At 39.1% G+C, this 18,266-nt stretch overlaps 1 protein-coding gene across 2 annotated transcripts in view; it reads left to right on the forward strand.

Moving 5' to 3' along the window:
- The window catches only part of PRTFDC1 (phosphoribosyl transferase domain containing 1), an 85,892-nt gene that overhangs the window by 8,273 nt on the left and 59,353 nt on the right, over nucleotides 1-18,266 (forward strand). For both annotated transcript variants that reach the window (XM_075997708.1, XM_075997709.1), the window contains exons 2-3: nucleotides 1,912-2,018; nucleotides 6,247-6,430. In XM_075997708.1, the coding sequence (XP_075853823.1) occupies nucleotides 1,915-2,018; nucleotides 6,247-6,430 (288 nt within the window). In that variant the 5' untranslated portion in view covers nucleotides 1,912-1,914. The remainder of the gene's footprint in view (nucleotides 1-1,911; nucleotides 2,019-6,246; nucleotides 6,431-18,266) is intronic.

Genomic DNA, 18,266 nt, shown 5'->3' on the forward strand with positions numbered 1-18,266 from the left:
CAGTTTTGTTCTTTTTGCTCAGAATAGCTTTGACTATTCTGGGTCTTTTGTGGTTCCATGTAAATTTTAGGATTATTTTTTCCACTTCTGTGAAAAATGTCATTGGTATTTTAATGGGAATTGCATCAAATCTGTAGATTGCTTTGGGTAGTACAGACATTTTCACAATATTGATTCTTCCAATCCATAAGCATGGGGTATCTTTCCATGATGTATATTTTTAAAGGAGCACTCTAGCTGCCATGTATAGGGGCTGCAAAAATCGAAGCAAGGAGAGTAGGGTAGGCCAGGGAGAAATGATGGTGGCATGGACTGGCAGCAGCAGACAGTGGTGGAGATGCTGAGAGGTGTCCTGGCTAAAATTTTGAGGGAATCAAAGATAGAATTAACTAATGGGTTGCATGAGGAGGATGAAAGAAAGGCGTCAGTGACAACTCCAAGGTTTTGGTCTAAGCAACTGGAGCAATGAGTTGCCTTTTACTGAGACCGGGAAGGGATAAGTTTGGGGAGAAGTAGCATGAGTTGGTTTGGCTGGCATTCCAGAACCCAGAACCGGGATGGGGGTGAGTGGGGCTAGACCATAAGCTCCCCTTCCAGTACCTGAGCAAAGGGGAACTGGTTTTGAGCCCTGCATGAGGAGGGCGGAAGCAGGGAGTGCTGCCACGCCAAGTGGAGCATGACTGGGTTCTAAAACAGCAACAAATGGGTCGGACTGAAGGGCCAGGCGTCTTCCCAGGGAGCCTGAAGTGGAGCCTTTGGTGGAACAGAGAGCTGCAAGGGGGCACTGGGAATTTGGGAAAGAAGCTGAGAGGGCGGGAATCGTCTGCAAGGCCTCAAAGAAAAGTGGGATCTGAGCTGAGCTTCTGAACAGGGAGCCAAGTTTGTCATACTCAAGAAGTGGATGGGGAAAGAGGGGCAGGGGTGCAGGATGCACACAGACAAATGAACGGAACCTGGAGCTGGGAAAGATCGTGACTTGACTACAGACCACTCGGAGGGCCAGGAAGGGAGGGTGCTGGGAGTTTGGCTGGAAACTTAGGATGGGTCTGCCTTTTGAAAGGCCTGGGAAGCTCAAAGCTGGACGGAGGAGTTTGATGAAAGTGTGCAGGAGTGACTAAAGAATAGGAAGCTAGCATTCAGCTACAGTATGCTTTGAATGTGCATAAAAATATGCATTGGTGCATATTTCCTGGATGATCTGAAAGTGAAAGCAAGCAACTCAAACTTCACCTTCATTTTCTTCCCTGTTCCACTTTACTGCTCTACCCATAAAACTTGCAGGAGGAAGACTTGCTATCGGGCTAGGCATTATATGAATAGGCCAATTTTCTGGACCGTCAGTTTCCAATAGAACTGGCTTAAGTTTCTGCCATAGTACATCCTTTTAAAGACTATAATGACTGGATCACTCAAAAGTTTGGGTCTACTCTAATCCCAGGAGATATGTACTTTTAGTAGGTCGTTCTTTCCCAGGCAGATGAGGCATTTACAATGAATAGAATATATAATAGTATATATGTATAGTATATATAGTATATATGTAATAGTATATATAATACATTATATTAATGATACTGTATATATTATAAAATTACAAATATTTATTGTAACATAGTCATGATATTTATATAATTTAGCTGGAAGTTATATATTACACATATGCACTCTTATAAACAAACTGTCAAATTAGCTATAACACATTAACTTTTTACTTTTATCATATGATGTTAGGAATGCAGCACTCTGTTTATTTTAATAAGCCTTTTACCAGGTTACAATAAACAAATAACCTTGCCCCAATGAGCTTTTCAGAGAGACAGTTGTTTTTCACATGATACTTTGTTATTTATTTATGTTTTAAAAATCAATTTCCAATGAAAAGTACCGTAACCAAAGTACTTTGATTTACAGATTATGGATGACTGGCCAGGGTATGACTTGAATTTATTCACATACCCACAGCACTATTATGGAGATTTGGAATATGTCCTTATACCTCATGGCATCATTGTGGACAGGTGAGTGTGATTTCCTGTGTCAGTCTTGGTCCTGTGCTAGGCTGGCCCAGTCTTATGTGAATCCTATAAAATATGCTTTACGTTCCTTATTTCCTTCTTATAGAAGTAGAGAGAACTTTTATAGGGCAGTGAATTTGAAATAAAATGAATTTATGCTTTAAGTAAATGGTTTACCTGGACATTTGTTCACGGGGAATTGTAAGATGCATATCCATACATAAGCTATTATAAGTAGCAGCCTCAAAATAACAATGTCCTAAGATGGCTTTTTCAGGGAATACAAGGCTCATCTTTAGAGGGGAGGAAAGTTCTATGATAAAATAAATTTGGGGAAAATGTCCATTTCCCAAAATGCTAAATCTGACAATTGGCAGTTCAAAACAAACATTAGCGTGTTAAAGGCACTGAAATAATGGCAAAGAAAGAAAGATGGAAAGAAAAAAGAAAAAAAGAGAAAAAGAAAAATTAATTTGACTTTAACAATTAAATCAACTGTTTTTTGTGCAAAGAGAGACTTTGTTCTCTGTTCACCTCCTCATAACTCTTGGAAGAAATTTCCTTTAGCACCAATTTGGGAAGCCCCTCGTTTAAACAAATCCCTGCTTTTCTTACCTGGATTTTATGATTTAAATTGATTGCATCCTGATCTAAAACATGGTTGAGTCCCAGTTAAGGTTACTCTAATTTTTTTCTCTGTGTAGAAGAAATACCTAGTGAAATCATGAAAATTCATATTATTGAATTTTGTGTCTAGATTCTGAATCAGTGGTCTTGAGTAGGGCCAGGAATATCCATCCTTACCATTAAAATAAATTTATTAAGATGTAATTTACATACTACTGTGCAAAATTCACCCACTGTAAGCAAATGATTCAATGGCTTTTAGTAAATTTTTACAGTTGGGCAACCATCACCACAATCCAGTATTTATCATCCTAGAAAGTTTGTTTGCAGTCGTTTTCTGCTCTCACCCCCAGCGTCAGGCAGCCACTAATCTGCTTTATTTCTCTATAAATTTGTCTTTCTTGGACATTTCATATAAACAAGATCATACAATATCTAAGAATTGATTCACCAGTTGATAGACATTTGCTTTCTAATTTTTGGCTACTATGAAGAATGCTTCTGTCAATATTCACATGTAAGTCTTTGTGTGGACATATCTTTTCATTTCTTTTGGATGGATTTCTTGGAGTAGAATTCTGAGTTTTCTGGTAAGGTTAAGAAACTATCAATTATTTTCCAAAGTGGTTGCATCATTTTATATTCCCACCAGTAATGTATGAGGATTCTAGTTTCTCCACATACTTGCCAACATTTAGTATTGTCTGTCCTTTTGATTTCAGGCATTCGAGTGGTGTGTATTGGTATCTCACTGTAGTTTTAATTTGTATTTTCCTATTCATTAGTGTACTTATTAGCTATTCATATGTCTTCTTTGGAAAGATGTCTATTCAAGTCTTTTGCCAATTAAAAGACAGAGACTGTCAGAGGGGATTAAAAAAAAAAAAAAGACCTAACTATATGTTGCCTACACGGAACCCACTGTAAATATAAAGACACGGACAGATTAAAAGTAAAGGGACAAAGACATGCCTTGCTAACACTAATCAAAACAAAGCTGGGGTAGCTATATTAATTTCAGACAGAGCAGACTTCAGGATAGTGAAAATTATTAGGAATAAAGAGGATTCCTTTCAGTGATTGGTGGTCTTATTGAGTTGTAAGAGTTCTTTATAGATTTTGGGTACAAGTCCTTTATCAGATGTACGATTTGTAAATATTTCTCCCTAGTCTTTGGCTTGTCTTTTCATTTTCTTGTTGGTATCTCTTGAGAAGATTGTATTCTGCTGTTGTTGGGTGAAGTAGTCTATACACATGAGTGAGATTCAGTTGGTTGATGGTGCTGCTCAGTTCAGCTGTGTCCTCACTTATTTTCTGACTGTTGAATCTGTCAGTTACTGATGGTGGGGTTGTCTAAGTCTCCAAATGCAATAGGAGATTTGTTTATTTCTCCTTGCAGTTCTATCAGTTTTTTGGCACTCTGTTGTTAGGAACATATACATTAAAGGTTGTTATGTCTTCTTGGAGAATTGACCTCTTTATCATTATGTAACATCCCTCCTTATTCCTAATAATTTTCCCTACCCTGAAGTCAGCTCTGTCTGAAATTAATGTAGCTACTCCAGTTTTGTAGCACTTTGATTAGTGTTAGCATGGCATGTCTTTGTTTAATCCCTTTACTTTTAATCTATCTGTGTCTTTATATTTACAATGGGCTCCTTGCAGGTGACATATAATTAGGTCTTTTTTTAAATCGCCTCTGACAGTCTCTGTCTTTTAATTGGTGTATTTAGACCATTCATATTTAAAGTGATTATTGATATAATGATTTAGCATCTATCATGTTCATTCATTTCTATTCATTGCTATTGTTCTTTGTTTCTTTTTTGTCTTTTGCTCTGTGAAATGTGTCTTCCCCTCAATGTATGGCCTCTGATGACTGTGTAGTTTATTTTTCTTGTTTTTATTTTTAAACCTTACTTACTGGCATTCACACTGTGTCTGAATAGCTTAGTGTTCAGCTCACGATTGGTTAGATGTTGTGCGCAAACTCTTTGAGCCAGTAAAGCTTCTACTCTCTGCTGATGGACGTGTGTATGGGCTGGCAAACATATTCAAATTTCCAGCCTTTTTCAAGTCTTCTGGGTTTTTACTTTCCCTAGGCTCTCTTGTGTGTCCTCTGCACACGCATACAGCCTCATTGTCCAAGGACCTGTGGGTGGCTTGGGTTCACTCTCGTCTCTGCTGTGCATATGCACAGCCTCTGGTCAACTTGAGACATACAAAGAACTTATTGTATACCCCAGCTCTATGACTGTCAAAGCCCCCAAACTTCCTATTAAATCGCCAACTAGCCTGCCAGTGCATTACTCAAAGGAGATCGCACCTCAGGATAATTGAGCTGAGCTACTGAGATGGCCACTTCAGCTTACAGTGTTCCCAATCAAGGGAGCTCCCCTGGGCAGTGCCACAGGTGGGGGTGACAGGAGCACCCTCAAGCAAGAATACCACAGACGCGTGCTGTTTCTACGTGTTCATGTGTCCGTGATTAAATGCTTCTCCATTTGTTGCACGCCTTTGGTTGATTTCCAGAGTGCTGACATGGTTGTTTTTGATGTTTTCATCCTGATCTTTGGTTTTTTGCAGAGAGGATGTGCTGACCTCCTTACTCCACCATGCTGAAAACAAACAGTCGTTTTTAAGGAGCATGCCAGATATTCTGATATACATTTTTTGATGATCATATTTTGAAAAACATTGCCTGAAACCATGGCTACCATTCTGTGTGTGTGTGTGTATGTATACAAACACACATAAAATATATTATGTATATTCTATATATTACATATGTAGAATATATAATATCATATATATAATTCCTTTAATCTATTTTAGATCTAATTCTATTTGAAGTGCCAGTGGGGACTTTTTTTAAAGTATGTGCCTTAGATCCTATCTCCATTGAAGGTTTTGGTGTTGTATGGTATATGGGCAGTGGACTTACAGACATGAAACAATTGGAAAACAATACTGGGGCACTTCCAAATGAGGTATCAGGAGGCAGGGCTGCTTCGAGATCACATTGCACAACTCCAGGGGGCGTCCTTTTCCTGGCCTTCCATGGAAATGCTGCCTGCTGCCAGGGTGCTCTGGGGCAGCTTTCACACAGGCAGTGTGCTACCTTTGTTAAGTACAAGATACCTGTTATTCTTTCGGTAGTTACCACGGGTGTGACTTTTCCTCCAGTGTCCTATAATGTCGTAAGGTGGGTGAGTCACCTCCATTTCCTTTGTCTCTACTGTAAAATGAGCATAATATCACCAAATACTATCATACCATTGTTAAGGGTAACAGCCAGGCTTTGTAGTGATAAAATAATAGCAGTCATGATTTTTGACATTATGTTTTACACCTTAATAATTTTTGTGACATAGAGGAACAAGAATATACCATTGATGATGTGGCTATCAGAAGTATGTTTTGAACACCCTCTCTGTGTCCAACCCTAACAAAGCTTTTCTATCTGTAGGTTTCTGTTTCCTATGCTTTTCTCTACCTCCCCCTGAGTAATCTACTATGTATAATACGTCATGCATTTTTATTAAAGCAATAATAATATCCAGAACAGGTTGTGCTTTAATATATCTTGCATCCCTTCTTTCAGAATCGAGCGGCTGGCTAAGGATATTATGAAAGACATAGGATATAGTGATATCATGGTCCTGTGTGTGCTTAAAGGAGGTTACAAATTCTGTGCCGATCTCGTAGAGCACCTTAAGAACATCAGCCGAAATTCAGATCGATTTATCTCCATGAAGGTTGATTTCATCAGACTAAAAAGTTACCGGGTAAGTTGTTCCAAGTTCTATTTTTATTGCATGATGTTTCGATTTAACAGTGCTTCTCCTTAGTTTACCTGATCTTAAAAAAAAAAAAAAAAAAAAAAAAAAAAAGATTTAACAGTGCTTTAGCATAAAAGAATCAATAATGGCCGGGCGCGGTGGCTCACGCCTGTAATCCTAGCTCTCTGGGAGGCCCAGGCGGGCAGATTGCTCGAGGTCAGGAGTTCGAAACCAGCCTGAGCAAGAGCGAGACCCTGTCTCTACTATAAATAGAAAGAAATTAATTGGCCAACTAATATATATAGAAAAAATTAGCCGGGCATGGTGGCGCATGCCTGTAGTCCCAGCCACTTGGGAGGCTGAGGCAGAAGGATTGCTTGAGCCCAGGAGTTTGAGGTTGCTGTGAGCTAGGCTGATGCCACGGCACTCATTCTAGCCTAGGCAACAAAGCGAGACTCTGTCTCAAAAAAAAAAAAAAAATCAATAATGTTAATGAAAATGAAGAGTGCAATTTTTTTTAATTTGCAAGAATGCTACAACCTACTATAAGAATTCAAATAATATTCTTTGGGGAGTAGGAGGATCTTCTATTTTCACATATATAGAAAGACTCTTCAGGAATGATTCGTGCATTCTTTTATGGTGATACAGCAGAGTGGTTATTCCTGGTGCCCAGCCTCACAAATGAGTGTGGCCAGTGTGTGAACACGGATGTGTTTCTGTACTGGATGTCACTGTTGGGCCCGGAGACCCAACCTGTGGCAAGGTGTCCAGCCCAGAGAGGAGACTTAGTACTCAGGTGGCTGCAGTCATGGCCTGGAATTAGAAAAGGGAAGCTTTGTGATGCTTTTTGATTTAATGTACAGTGAATTATCAAAACTAACTTACTTTGGGGTGAGAAACTCTTGGGGTCAAACCATGAACATATATTCTCACTGACTAAACTAGCTTGACACATTTTAATTCATTAATCACTGTTGGAATTGGCTTTCTATTGCTGTGTGACAAAATCGCCTAAGGTTGGTGGCTGTAAACCAACCCACATTGATCATCTTATGGTTTCTGCAGGTCAGAAACCTGGGCAAGACATAGCTGGGTTTTCTGCTCAGAGTCTTATCAGGCTGAAATTGAAGTATTGGCTGGGGTTCTGATATCCTCTGAGGTTTGGGGTCCTCGTCCAAGATCACTAGCTGTTGGCAGGATTCGGTCCCTATTTCCTTGCGGGCTTCAGGCTGGAGACCACTCTCTGCTCCTAGAGCTGCCCTCAGCTGCTCTCTTTAGGTTCCTTTCATCTTGAATTAAATTCCTGTGCTTTCTTCTTACAAGATTTTTCTCAGTCACTTGCCTCTGATCCTTGTCGTATTTGTCCCTGGTTAATAGCTTTTAAAAAACCTTTTAAAATCTTTCGAATATTAAAGTCAGGTTTATTGAGGTATCGTTTACATGCAGTAGCACTCATCCCTTTTAGTTTACAGTTCTGTGAGTTTCAACAAATGCGTACGTCACATAAATCACCACAGTCAAGATATACAGCATTTCCTTACCACAAAAAAATGCCCTTGTGTCTTTTGCAGTCAACCTTCCCCAACCCCAGACCCTAGCAACCACTGCTGTGTTTTCCTAAAGGTTTGATTTTTCCAGAATGTCATCTAAATGTAATCATATACCATATAGCCTTAGTCAATCTGTAAATCTTAACATAATGCATTTGAATTCATCTGTATTGTGTGTGTCAGTAGCTCCTTTCTTATTAATGTTATATAGGATTCCATAACATGGATATGGCAGTTTTTTAATCCGTTCATCAGCTAAAGGATATTTGAGGTGTTTCCATTTTGGGGTGACCATGAGTAAAGCTGCTTTTGTATGTACTTATGTCTTCATTTCCCTTGAGTAAACACTTAGGGGTAAGATGGTCGTCATATGATAAGTGTGTATAAGACATTACCAAACTGAGTTCCAGAGTGATTGAATCACTTTGCATCCCACCAGCAATACGTGAGAGTCCCAGTTGCTCCACATTTTAGACAGCATTTGATATTATCGGTTTTTCTTTATTTTTTCTTTATCTTACCTATTTGAATAGGTATCTCATTGTGGTTTTAATTTGCATTTCCTCAGGGAATAATGATATTGAACATATTTTCATTTGTTTATTTGCTATTCATATAGTTTTTTAGATGAAGTGTTTGTTCAGATATCTTGCTCATTTTTTAAATTGGGTTGTTTTCTTATTATTGAGTTTTGAGAATTCTTTATATATTTTGGCCATGAATCCTTTATTAGATATGTATTTCAAATATGTTTTCCAGTCAATGAGTTGTTTTTTCATTTTCATACCAGTGCTTTTTTTTTTCAAAGAGCAGAATATTGTTTTTTTTCTTTTGATGTATCTAAGAAATCTTTCTCTAACTTAAGGTCACAAAGATTTTCTTTCTGTTTTTAAAGGAGAAGTTTCATAGTTTTAAATTTAAATTTATGTCTCTGAGCCATGTTGTGTTAATTTTTTAACGTGGTATAAGGGTCAAGAATATTTGGTAGCATTCACCAGTAAAACTGTTAATATCTTGGCCTGGAATTTTATCAGAGGTTTTTAACTAGGAATTCAATTTCTTTAGTAGATGTAGGAGTATTCAGGTTATTTTTCTTCTTGAGTAAATTTTAAAGGTTGTGTCTTTTAAGGCATTTATCCATTTTACCTTAGTTTTCACATTTCTGGGCATAAAGTTGTTTATAATCTTTCCTTATTATCTTTTATTGTCTGTAGGGTCTGTAGTGATAGCCTCTATTTCATTCCTAATATTATTAAATTTTATCTTCTATCTTTTTCTTCACCATTGTACGTAGAGGTTTGTCAGTTTTTTGATTCTTTCAAAGAATCTGTGGCTTTCTTAATGTTTCTCAGTGTCTTCCTGTTTTCAGTTCTATTGGCTTATGCTTTTATCTTTATTGTTTCTTTCCTTCTGTTTGCTTTGGGTTTAATTTGCTTTTATCTTCCTAGATTTATAATATGGAAATTGAGATCACAGATTTGATTTTTCTTGTTTTCTAACATAAACATGTAACGCTATACATTTTCCTTTAAGTATTTCTTTAGCTACATTCCACAAATGTTGATATATCATGTTCATTTTCACTCAATTCATACTATCTTCTAATTTCTCTTGTGACATCCTCTTTCCCTCTGGTTATTTCATGTTGTTTAATTTTCAAACATTTGGGGGATTTTCTGGATATATTTCTGAATTGTTTCTAGTTTAATTGTGTTGCAGGAACTACACTTTGAATGATTTCCATTCTTTTAAATTTGTTGAGGGCTGGTTCTATGGCCCAGAATTTAGTCAGATCTTGCTGAAACTAACACCATTGTAATTTTATGTCAAATTAAACTATACTGCTGTCTCCTTCTAATTTCTCATTCAATTTCTTTGTCTATTTCTCTAAGCAACCTCTCTTTATATTACTCAGGTTTTCCCCAAGAGGTACACATTCTAACACTTACATACCCTGTTAACTCATGTTTATGTCATATTAGTTCAGAACAGAGATTTGCATTTCTAAAACTCCAGTGACACTATGATCATTAGCACTTCACCAGACAGATATTTTCAAATTAACATATTTTTCCTGGGGATGGGGAAGTGGGAGTTCCTACCCAGGGTTCCAGTGGAGGTGGAGGGCTGTAGTTGACATCAAGTCTTCACCACCTCACCCCATCCAGTCTCTTGCATTGCGCATCTTAGCTTGGGTCCCACACCTTAAGTCCTGTAGGACCCAAGGATGGCAGTGGTGTCTTTTCCCTTCCCTTCTTACCAATGGTCCTCCTCTTGTACATTACCAAGGCGACACAGATCCTCTCCTGGGAGATTACTGCATGTGAAAGCCAGCCCGCTCGCTCGAGCCAGCTTTCCTCCTAATTGAACATCCTCAGAAGGGGGTGGAAAACCCATACACATGGTCCTGGGTATGGCGTGGACAGCTCCCACCCACGGCCCATGAGCTGTCCCCATCCAGAGACGAATGCATCGCTGTGTCCGTAGATTCGCTCTGACCGTCCCTTTACACACTCGAGCTCTTTCGTCATCCCTGAGAGCAGAGACCAATTAAAAAAACCCAACTAATAAACACCACCAAATAAGGGGCCCCGGCCCAGCTCGCTCTCCTCTGAGGGCGTCGGTGCTCCTGCGTTCCTCCCAACTTGCTCATGGGTGCAGGCATCTCACACCATCTCGGCAGAAACAACAGCCGCTGGAGCCTTCTGTTTGTTCCCGTGGAAGGTTCTGGTGGTGGTGGGTGCAGATCGGGGCTCTGTGTGCCGTTGTGCGTGCTGGTCAAAAGCATTGTGTAGCTGTGCTCCTTGCTCCCCTGTTGCCTGGTGATTCTTTTCAGATTTCTTTTTTGAGGAAAAAAAGAAGAAAGTTCATTTTACTGAGCGGCGAGGCTTCTCCCTATCTCAGCCCTCAGCATTCATAAGTTACTAATTTAGGAGCTTTGTCACAGAAAGGTCTCAGTGGCCTGGTGCCTGCCACAGGGACCTTCCTGAGGGACGGATGGCTGCAAACATCTCGGGGCTCTAGACAGTCTGACTTGCCTTTGTTGTTATATTAAACTTTCCAAAAGATATGAAATTAATTTGCGTGCGTGGTAGCAATGTAGACAAGGATTACTTTGAAATGAGCATTCGACTAATTTATTGAATGGCGTGACTAACATACTCCTGTTCTTCAATGAACTGAGGGATGCTGGCAGCCTGAATTCCTTAACATTTCAAGTTTTTCTTTCTCCCTTCCTTCCTTTTTTTCTTTCTCTCCTTCTATCCTTCCTTCTGCATTTCTATTTATGTTCAATCAGCACTTGCTAGATGAATTCATTATCTCATTTAATCTTGACTGCAACCATGCCGGGTGTTTCTCAGCTCTTCTTTTACCCTTGAGGAAATGGAGACTCAGAGAGGTTAATTAACTCACCTAATGTCACACAGCCAATAAATAGTAGAAAATGCATCAGAGGCCAGACCTATCTATCTCTCAAGCCTCTGTACTTTGCAGCACAGCATTTCCCATGGCATTTTCAAAGGTTTTCCACAAAACTTTACTGTTCCCTAAGATAGTACTAGATTTCCAAACATTTATAAAGGAGTTGGTTATATTTTTCTCCTAAAATATATGTAGGAGAAATATTAAGTACATTTATATGTATTATTATTATTATGCAACAATTTGCCTTTTACATATGGTGGTCTTACTTGAGAAAGTCTGGAATTTGCCTGAAAGAGAACTTATTACACATATGACATTCCACATGCACACAAGTGGCAACCTTAGTAGCTCGTCTTATAATAGCAACAAAATCTGTGTATCCAGTGTGTATTTTATTTAACAAAGCATTAAATAGCAATTATTTCTCATAAAAGTTTACTCACCCAGACGGCTTCATTTTCCAACTATTCTAATCCCAAAATACACATATTTCATGAGCACCTATTTGTGTTTCACCACTGCATGACATATTTTTATTTATTGATTTATTTAATAATTTATTAACATTTATTGATTTATTTAATATAACTTCCCAGCCAGCAGAGAAAATGAAAAGGAATAAAGAAAACTGAAAACTCAATTGATTTAATAGTAGACACAAATTAAGAAACAACCTAGTTAGCCTTATTATATTCATTTTACAGGTGAGGAAACTGAGGCCTGAGATGTTAAGTGACATGACCAACGTTAGACAGCTCGCAGGTGGTGGATCTAGTATTCAAATCTAAGTTCGTGACTCCAGAGCCCAAGATTGTGACCCTTAAAAACATCCTGCCTCCCTAGAGATGTGTTGAGATATATTAGGCTAAAAGGAGGGAAATTTCACCAAATGGATCAGCATCATTTTTTCCCGAGCTTCATTTTGACATTGACTAACCAGTGGTTAAGCAGCTTTTACAGTTGCTAAAAGAATAGTGATGTCTGTGAATGGACAATTACCTGGTTTTTTTGTTTTTTTTTTTCCTGAAATGTCTTCTATGTTGTGTTACTAAACTATGAAGAAGTACCCTCTACGAAAATGAATAATAAGGCCGGGCGCGGTGGCTCACGCCTGTAATCCTAGCACTCTGGGTAGCCGAGGCGGGCGGATTGCTCGAGGTTAGGAGTTCAGAACCAGCCTGAGCAAGAGCAAGACCCCGTCTCTACTATAAATAGAAAGAAATTAATTGGCCAACTAATATATACAGAAAAAATTAGCCGGGCATGGTGGCGCATGCCTGTAGTCCCAGCTACTCGGGAGGCTGAGGCAGCAGGATTGCTTGAGCCCAGGAGTTTGAGGTTGCTGTGAGCTAGGCTGACGCCACGGCACTCACTCTAGCCTGGGCAACAAGGAGAGACTCTGTCTCAAAAAAAAAAAAAAAAAGAAAGAAAGAAAATGAATAATAAAGATTCACAGTAAGTTTTCCTACAAACTATGGGAAGTTATGATTTTCTTTTCATCTTTCTCCCCTAATACCATGGAGATATTCCACAAGATGGGAACGTTGGCTACACCTGCTTGCTTCTGGAGTCACTCAAAGCTTGCTGGTCTTGGAAGCCAAATCCAGAAGGGCTGGGAAGGGTCCTGGAGCTTCAAGCTGCTTACCAACGCCCGAGTGTGAGAAACAGGCATAACTGAGCTGCCCCTTGAGGTGCCCAATCTAGTGTGTTGTAAGAAAGCTCTATCCGCGTGGAGGCGGGTGGCCCTTTGAAATAACTGTTCTAAGGGACTCAGAGTGGAGAAACATAGGATTTGAGAGAAGTTGGTGGAGAATATTATTAGGTGCCAGCAAGTGCCTTTTCAGCCAGCTTTTTGCATGTGGATGTATTATTTGCCAAGCTTTTTTTTCTTTATTCTTTCTTAAATGTTGCTGTGGTTTAAGGGTTCATTAATTTATATATAAGCCAATATGAGGATAAAAATGCAATTCAGGGTGCAACACTCTGATCTCTTTATTTCCAACCAATTTGGTTAGCTAACCTGGGAGCAAAAAGGAAAAAGTTCTTCAAACTTCAAGGCTTTAAAAATTGGGGAGGAATTTTATTTTACACTTAATTTTACACTGTATTTTACACTTACACTACGCAGTAGTTACACTAGCTCCCTCCCCCACGTTGTTTGAATGTGTGCTGCTCTGTATTAATTAATAATTCCTGCATGCTGGCAGCACCAAGAGAAAGTTTTTAGGAGCTAAAGTACAACTTGGCGGGTAACCACAGTAGAATGGGAGCTTTTCCACACAGGGACGTGGGCCCCTGGGGAAGCTGGCATGCGTATTAAAGAGGCTCATTAGGGTTAGCCACAAACCTAGTCCTACGAGGAGAGAGATGCTAAAAGACATTTTTTTCTCTCTCTCTCTCATTGCCAGAGTTCAGAACAATGGGGTTAAGTCAGGCCTTGGTTATGCATGCTGGTGGGAACGGGAACAGAATGGTTAAACCAAATCCAGCTCCTTAGTTGTAGTGAGTAGTTTTTACTTCATCCTATATCGGCCTTTTGCTGAACTGTGATCTTGTAATCAGGGTGCCTGGGGTTGAATGCCTTCTTTTCTTTTAGAAATAGGAAATCAGTCATTAGCAGACTTGGGCTTGGGGTGAGAAAAAAGACTCCAGTTCTTTGTAGATAGGAGAAGAGTTCCCCAGTTTGGGGCAGGTCCCAAGTTGAGTCCAAGGCACGTGTACAGGTACTTATACACAGGCACACACATACGTATATATTTTTAAGTGAAAATAGAGAAGAAAACTAATGGAATCAGAATTAGAGGAAAACAAAGGAATAGAAAATGAAGGACGAGAGACAAAAGAAATCCTAAAAACTTATATTTCATTAAATCTAAGACATCATAGATTGTTACTTTATGTGCCACTAAGAAAGAAAAAAATGCTGTAAATTATGCCACGCCATGACATGGATTGTAAGATGCACCTTGATTTAGGAGATATTAAAATGTGAAAAAGAATGTACAATTTGGAATGGATGAACATCGGTAGTTTCCCACCTTTCAGCAGTATTATTTGCAAGTGTTCAAATAGCTGAAATATAACAGAAGACATTATCTTTACCCACTGGTCATTTAAAAATCTTGGATCCTGTAATATCACCCCAATACTCTTTTGCAAGTGATGGGGTATTTCCTTTGAGGCTGCAGATTTTTTTCACCTTAGTATCTAAAATATTTTTGAACATCCTCAAAACATTTTTATGAATTTCAAAGGGAGAGCTATTAACTAAAGAATAAATCACTCATAGACCTGGGTGATTTGAATCAATCCACATAAACTCTTAAAAATTAATGAAAAGTATTTATGAACACCAGGACATGATTTCTTTGTGACCTCTGGCTAGAGATGCTGAAGTGCTCGTCATGTTCCTGGGTGTACCAAAACAAAGAATATTGACATACCAGGAAGCAAATGTCTAGTTTGGCCTAAACTATTGTTGGTCAACTATTGTGCTGAGTGCTTTGTGTGTATTATCTCATTAGACCCTCACAAGACCTGTGAAGTTGGCACCACTGAAATCCCATTTCAAGCATCAAGACAGGTGAAGACCTTGAGGCCAAAGAATTTAGTTGGATTCCCAAGGACACACAGCTAGGAAGTGGAGCTTTGTCTGACTCCCATACCAGGGCTTTTAACCACGGTACCACGGCCGTCTCTTGGATCTGTGGGAGAAGAAAAGGACTCCGGTCCCTAGGAGGTGGACCCATGAGAGATGGAAGCCCCCTATTTCTGTAGGTGGGTTGGACAAGCTTCCAAGAAAGGACTTGGGCACAGAAAACAGGACAAGGCACAGATCCAGAGCACATGGTGGGTACTAGATCTTGTGAACAAAACAGAAAGGCCAATGCCAGCATGGGGGACACATTACTGAATCATGGGCGTTGGGCTCTGGTTGTCTGCCTAGAGTTCTGAAAAGCTCCAATCCCAGCTAAGGTCAAGTTTCTTTCGCTAGAGGTTCCACGTCTGTTGATCATAGCACATGGCTCAGGGTTCCAGCTGTATTTTGTGTGATCTGCATTTCCTGTGCTAATCATTCCAAAGCTTGCTGGTCCCATGGAACTTAGGCATGCCACACACACACACACACACACACACACACACACACACACACAAAGAGTGCTGTTAATTAAGTTAACTTATTTGTATTTGATCTTTTCCAAAAAGGATATAATAATGCATTTTATTAATTATGCCCAGATAATTTCTAATTTTCTGCAGAAAAATAATTGCAGGCAGCAAAATAATTGCCCTTATTTTATGTTAGGCTGTTTTATCAACACTTTGTAGCTGATGTAGAGTGTAAAACTTAGCATCCAGACCGTAACAGTCTTTATAAAATTACATAGTCCATTATGTATTTTATAAAACACATGGACTTTGTATGCTAGAGAGTTAACAGGAAATAATTTGGATTTGGAAGGGGGAAAAATCAGTTTGATATACAATAAAATGGCTTGGAGAAAATATTTATGGGAAAATGACCTTTAAAAATCATTTATGATGATCATTGTATTATACTACAATTTGAATTTAAAGTTTCTATTCTCATTTTAGACTATAGTGTGTATTCCCTTATGGCGTGAGTTTGCCGTTATTAAACACATTTTTAACAACTCAGATAATGTCAACACATATTAAAATGTTTGGAATCCATAGCTTTCAAGGACAGGAATTATTTAATTTTCTACTTACTCGTTTGGTATTCATTTGCAGGACAGTTGGGGAAATTTTTTCTTGTTGTTTGCCTAGCATTTTTTTTTCTCCTGGAGAACAGAAATGGAATTCCTGCAGACGCTGACAAATTAGAGTGACACCATAAAAACAGGATGGCTCTCAGTGAGGAAAGGACACAACACTGCGTCAGGGCCGCATAGCTCATGCCACAGCGAGAAGTGACTAGGCAGGAATGCCTCAGACACAGGACGGGCAGTCACGGTGGCGGGAGTGGTGATGAGTCACAGTGCCTTTGCCAAACGTGCTCATCCGAGACGGTGGTGGGAAGCGTCGGCGGGCACCTGATGGTAGAAGCCTGGAGTCACTCCTTCCTCTCTGTGGCTCTCTCGGTCCCTGCCTGCCAAGGGACCGGGATGGGCTGTGGGCCCTGCAGAGCTCTGTGTGTCGTTTTGGGGGTACAGCCTCTTCTGATGAGGAAAGGCAGCTGGAAAGGAGGCTCAGAAGTTGCCCCAACTTACTATCCTGGTAAGCTTGCACTTCTGAAGTTCATCTCGGCCTCTGTCGAAGAGATCTCAGAAATGAAAATGTACAGTGTTTATCCCTCCTCCTCATATTATGATAATTTCCTAAAATGAAAATAGAGTTTTAAACACATCCTTTATTCCACCAATTCCTGAGCCCAGATCACTCACGAAGCGTTAATTTTTTTATTTCTTTAAATCGCTTGTAACTGTTTTGTTATAGACAGGAAATACTGAACTGGGAAAGAAGCATATTCTAGTTTTATTCCTCTATTTAAAGCAAAATCCACTCATTTTAAGTACAGATCAATTTGGACCTACAAAAAAGAATATTGTAGGTAGTGTTCTTGTAAGAATTAGAATTGTTAGTAATTTTAGAAGATTAGTGAAATATTTCATTTTGAAAGCCATTATGTAATTCCATGCTCGTTTCTTCTATTGGATAAATTTAAACATATATCAAATGGATGGATTAATGTAGACTTCTTCAGGGGTAGTCATTTTTCTCTGTCAGTAGTGTTGTTAGAATACTCCCTATATGCAGAACACATTTACTAGAGTAAATTATTACTAATATTTCTTAAATTAAGATACCTTTCTAGTATAATAGAATACATATAGGTTTGTTTTAAGTCGAGTTAGATTTATTTAAACTAATAATAGCCAGATGTGATGGCTCGCACCTGTAGTCCCAGCTACTAGGGAGGCTGAGGCAGGAGGATTACTTGAGGCCAAGAGTTCAAGACCAGCCTGGGCAACATGTGAGATCCCATCATTAAAACAATAATAACTATTATTATAAATATATTGATTGATTGCTATGTGAAAGCACTATTTTAAGCACTTCACAAATATTAATCCATTAGTGCCTACCACAACCTGATGAGTTAGGTAACTTCTATTATCCCCATTTTACATGTGAGGAAAGTGAGCCCCAGAGATTTTAAGAAACTGTTCCAAGATCACAGAGCTGGTTGAGAGTGGGGCTAAGATGCAAAATCAGGCAGCCTGGTTCAAGAGTTTGAAGACCATATAGTCTTTCTACTGCCTCCCAGAAGAAGGGCCCCATCACCATGGTTCACTTTGGCAAGGAACTCATTTTTCTGGGCTTTCCTTTATTTTGTAAAATGGTAAGGTTGGATTTTAAATTCTATAAGGTCTCTGACATTTGAATTTATATAATCCTTAAAGTCCTAGAATGTCTGTATAAAAATGACACATTGACCATACATGTTCGATTTGCATTTTCCACTAAAATGACATTAATACATAATATAACATCATATAATTTAACATGGATGACCTCAATGACAAACAGAACAAGAGAGGAGACAATAGGGCCAGAGATCACAGACCTAATGCTGTGGAGGTTAAGTTGGATTCAAGTGCCTACGGAGAATGACGCCAAAGAAGAGCCAGTTCAACAGAGACTCAGCATTCTGGAGGCGTCAGGGGCAGTAAACGGGGGTGATGTCATTTAACAGGATATTGGGCCTCCCACTGCTGGGAGTCAACCGACTGTTCCCTTCCTCTCCCACTGTTGTAGGAAGCTAAAGCTTAATTTTTTAGAAAAATGAACCAAAGAGGCACCAAAAATGTGGACACCAAGTAAACAGAGGCCTGGGG

Source organism: Microcebus murinus, chromosome 25 (genome assembly GCF_040939455.1).
Source record: "Microcebus murinus isolate Inina chromosome 25, M.murinus_Inina_mat1.0, whole genome shotgun sequence".
NCBI classification, from domain to species: domain Eukaryota; kingdom Metazoa; phylum Chordata; class Mammalia; order Primates; family Cheirogaleidae; genus Microcebus; species Microcebus murinus.